At 40.9% G+C, this 4071-nt stretch overlaps 1 protein-coding gene across 1 annotated transcript; it reads right to left on the reverse strand.

Annotated features, from left to right (window-relative positions):
• Positions 1-900: 900 nt before the first annotated feature.
• On the reverse strand, positions 901-2620 carry nog3 (noggin 3). Its single transcript, XM_081392593.1, has one exon. The coding sequence runs from the start codon at positions 2159-2161 to the stop codon at positions 1487-1489; it is 675 nt and encodes a 224-aa protein (XP_081248719.1). The 5' UTR covers positions 2162-2620; the 3' UTR covers positions 901-1486.
• Between the last annotated feature and the right edge of the window lie 1451 nt (positions 2621-4071).

Here is a 4071-nt window from a genome sequence, read left to right on the forward strand (position 1 = left end):
AGTGGAGTGACGGGTCCATAATCTTCCTGAGCTTATTGGAAAGCTGAGGAACAGGCACTGTTTTTATTATTGTGTATTAAACTGAGAGAGACGTCATGTTCCTTCACGTAAACCCTCCTTACTGTGCAAAACCAAGTGATGCTGGACAATGTACTGGTGGATTAAGTCAAAATCTATGTAACAAAAGCAGGATTCACTCTTTTGGCACGAGAGCAACTTTCATTTTGGTTTTAAAGCTGTGTACTGTTACGTGGAAGCTTATGCATGCATTACGTTGATCCCTGTTGTGTTTGCTATTGACTCTTCTAAAATGATGAGCAAAATGGCACTCTTTTATGAATTGCTGCAGTTTAAATGCTATTATAAAGTGAAACAGTCGGTGAATATGATCAATGCCATCGATGTGGCGTTTGTCAAACTTAATCGATACAGAGTGGAACTTCAATATCTTCATTCCTTTGCGAGGTCAAGTTGTTCTTTTCATGCCAATAGACTTAAGGCAGCAGACAGAGCAGAGAATGTTTTTACATGTGATCATCCATCCAGCATGTGTTTCAGGCGCCACACAGATTAAATGAAAGAATCTGAAAATGAAGGTCTTTAACTTTTAATCCTTTTACAAAGACCCTTCAGACTGTCTGAGGACGGAATGGCGTCTCGGAGGAAAAAAAAAAACAAAGTAACTGATCCACTCCCTCCGAGGAATACGAATCACCAATTGTCCATTACGATCCAGCCTTGACTTTATAAGTCAAATTAAAATAATATCACTTCAATTAGTGTCACATCAGCGTGGAGGGCTTTATAAATAGCAACTGGTGAGTTTTACTGCACGCAGTGCATGTTAAGCAGACCATATGTGTACAGTAAGTGAAATAAGCAAAAAACAGTTCATAAGCATTTTTAGTGGTTTTATTTTAAATGCATTTTGACTACATGGACATAAAGAATAAATAGTTTCTTTTATTTACACGAGCAGTTATTTTTCATCCCCCTTATATTTACAGCACACCGAGACTGTAATCTATATTCTCCTGTTTGAGGTGTATAAAGTATTATTTTATTTTTTCCGAATAATGGAAAAAGCTTGGAATTCCTTCATAAACGCACTTTGAATGCGAAATGTTCTTTGACATAAATATGTATAAAGTTACATTACAACCAAAGTTACAGTAGACACTGGATATTATAGGCAAATACTGACCCTTTTTTTGTTGTTTTTACAAATGAATCAGGCACCACTTTACATTACAGTGTCCATGTTAGACATATTACTATAATTATGAACTATAATGACTATAATACCAAGCAGCTCCACAAATGAATCACATGTTAAAGTTTCATCAGCATCACTCAGTACTTCTGTATGAAATTACACAGTAACATGAACACCAATGTAAAGTGTAACCTAAAATGGCAGCACATATACATCAAATATACATTCCTACACTGGACAGTGCATGTGAGAAGGAGCACGGAGCTTATTTCAGTTCGGGCAGGAGCATTTGCACTCTGATATAATGGGGTACTGAACTGGTATCCAGGCGCATTTGAGCCCACCCTTCCTCTGCAGGCACCTCCATCGCAAAACCGTAAAATGGCTGGATTTGGCAGGCTTGCAAACCATCCCTTCTGGAACCGAACAAGACCTTTTATTGTAGCAGCTGCCCACCTTCACATAGCGGGGCCAGAATCGGTTCCCCAGGTCCTGCCATGTGTGCACAACCGGACAGAAGGCATAAGTCCACAGCCACAGCTGAAGCCTTCTTCTGAGTTTCTTACTGGGCTTGTGTTTTTTCCCATGCTGGATCTCAAACTCCATGGCTTTGATATCTTTAGGCATGGTGCCGGTGGGACGCTGTTTCATGAGCTCCGACTCGTTCAGGTCGTCCTGTCCTGCGTATTTGTCCTCTGGCTGGCTGATGGACATGAAGTTCTGATCGAATTTACTGCCTAGTATGGCTTTGAGTTCGGTCTCGTTCAGATCCTGCTCCTTAGGGTCCAGTATGGGATCCGGGTCCTCCTTGAGTTCCACTATAGGTAGACTGTCACTGGGAATGGGACGGAGGAGGTAGTAATGTTGGCACATCCCTTCTTCTATCCTAAATCCGAGGGAGAAAATGAGAAAGTATGTAGCCAGAAAACACGACACGTTATCCATTTTCGGCTGTGGGTGTCGGATGCTCGATTAATCCGCGCGTTTGAGTGTTCGCTTGAGTTTTTGGCGAGCTGTGAGCGCGCAGTCTCCAGCGCGCGCGGTGGCTATCCACGAGCGATCTCCCTAGAAAGTGTTCATTCAGTTCAAACGGCACTATCCTCGATGCCACTTCGTGCGTAAATGTGATCGTAGATCCAAGAGCGCTGTGTCAGTATCTACTTTGAGGTCATGCCGCGCGTCTCGTTCCGCTTTTACGCACAGGTTCACATCAGCAGAAGGGCTCATGACAGCATCAGGCGTTTTAAGCCGGAGCCGGTCTCCTCTTTGAGCTCGCGGGCTCCTTGCGTCTGAATCCGGAGTCCTGGTGTCTGAGGAGGATCCGCATGGTTTCTGGTGATGTGCGCCGAATTGAGAATCACCTGGCTCGTCTGATTTATTGTCGCGGGTCGCGATAGAACCCAAAGACCCATTCTCAATCGTGGGTCTGTTGCCAGAGCTCCACGACACCTCCTTCTATTTAGGGAGGGGAGGGGGGTGGGATGGACCGGGAGTGGGGTAAGGGGGTGGGTGGGGTATAAGGGGGTCCAGAGGGCTGTCTATCGTTGGTCGCCCTCTGCCGGTCCGCGCGCACATGCGTGACATGTCAAAAGATGAATGACAGCGGCGAGGACTTAGGAACGAGTCTTTAGGATCTGTGTGAAATTCATTAATAATCATATAGCCTATATTAAACTATATCTTACATAAACCTTTTATTTTTAATCTGTATTAGTCAATGACTAACAAAGTAAAATCTTAAGATTTTTTCACTTTTAATCTACTTTAAAACACAAGCCCTTCTAAATGTTATCTTTGTAGTCATTGTTGCTATTATACATTTTGGAAAAACTTTCATACAACTTTCTACAAATATTTCGATTTAAAATGGTCAAGTAATCATCAAGTAAAATGCATTAAAATATATATATTTTTTTATTCATATAAAAATATTTTTGAGTCACGAATATTGGGAAGATTATTCCATTTGACCAGAACAAAATGTGACCCTGGATCACAAAACCAGTCTTATGTTGCACGGGTATATTTGTGGCAATAGGCAACAAAACATTGTATGGGTCAAAATTATAGATTTTTCTTTTATGCCAAAAATCATTAGGTTATTAAGTAAAGATCATGTTCCATGAAGACATTTTGTAAATTTCCCACCTTAAATATATAAAACATTTATTTTTGTTAATGGATGCAGCACTAACGCCAATAGAAATGGACAACTTTAAAGTCGATTTTCTCAATGTTTCGATTTTTCTGTACCCTCAGATTCCAGATTTTCAAATAGTTGTATCTCGGCCAAATATTGTCCTATCCTAACAAACCATACATCAATGGAAAGATTATGTATTCAGCTTTCAGATGCTGTATAAATCTCAATTTGAAAAAAATTACACATAAGACTGGTTTTGTGGTCCAGGGTCACAAATGTGCCTTTTCATGAAGTTTGACATTTGTTTTTGTATAATTTAAAACAAACTGTTTCAGTGCTTTATTTAAAAGATTAAAAAGATATTTCTGTCATGACGACTCTAATGGATATGAGAATGTTGATATGTTTGGTTTTGGCGGAATAGATCTGCTATGCTGCTGCTGTTGGTTATTGTACAGGACTTGCTCCTGCTAATACACACACAACATGCTGCTGTGAGCATGTAAGACATGCTGCTGCTGTACAATATAGCGTACATGAATTACCCATAGCAGATGCATACAGGTGGAGCTGGGGAAGATGGAGGGTTTCTGAAAGCGCGCTGCAACTGCTAGACAAAATGCTGACCAGTATTTGAAGGATGAGCAGTGAGCTCATTGGCTACTGATACAGCAGGAACCAATCAGCTGTGACCTATAGAGATGATGTGATT

Source organism: Scardinius erythrophthalmus, assembly GCF_964197995.2.
Source record: "Scardinius erythrophthalmus genome assembly, chromosome: 18".
Lineage (NCBI taxonomy): Eukaryota > Metazoa > Chordata > Actinopteri > Cypriniformes > Leuciscidae > Scardinius > Scardinius erythrophthalmus.

Excerpts from the sequence above, each read along its gene's own strand:
- nog3 (XM_081392593.1), bottom strand. The coding sequence starts at position 2,161 with ATGGATAACGTGTCGTGTTTTCTGGCTACATACTTTCTCATTTTCTCC.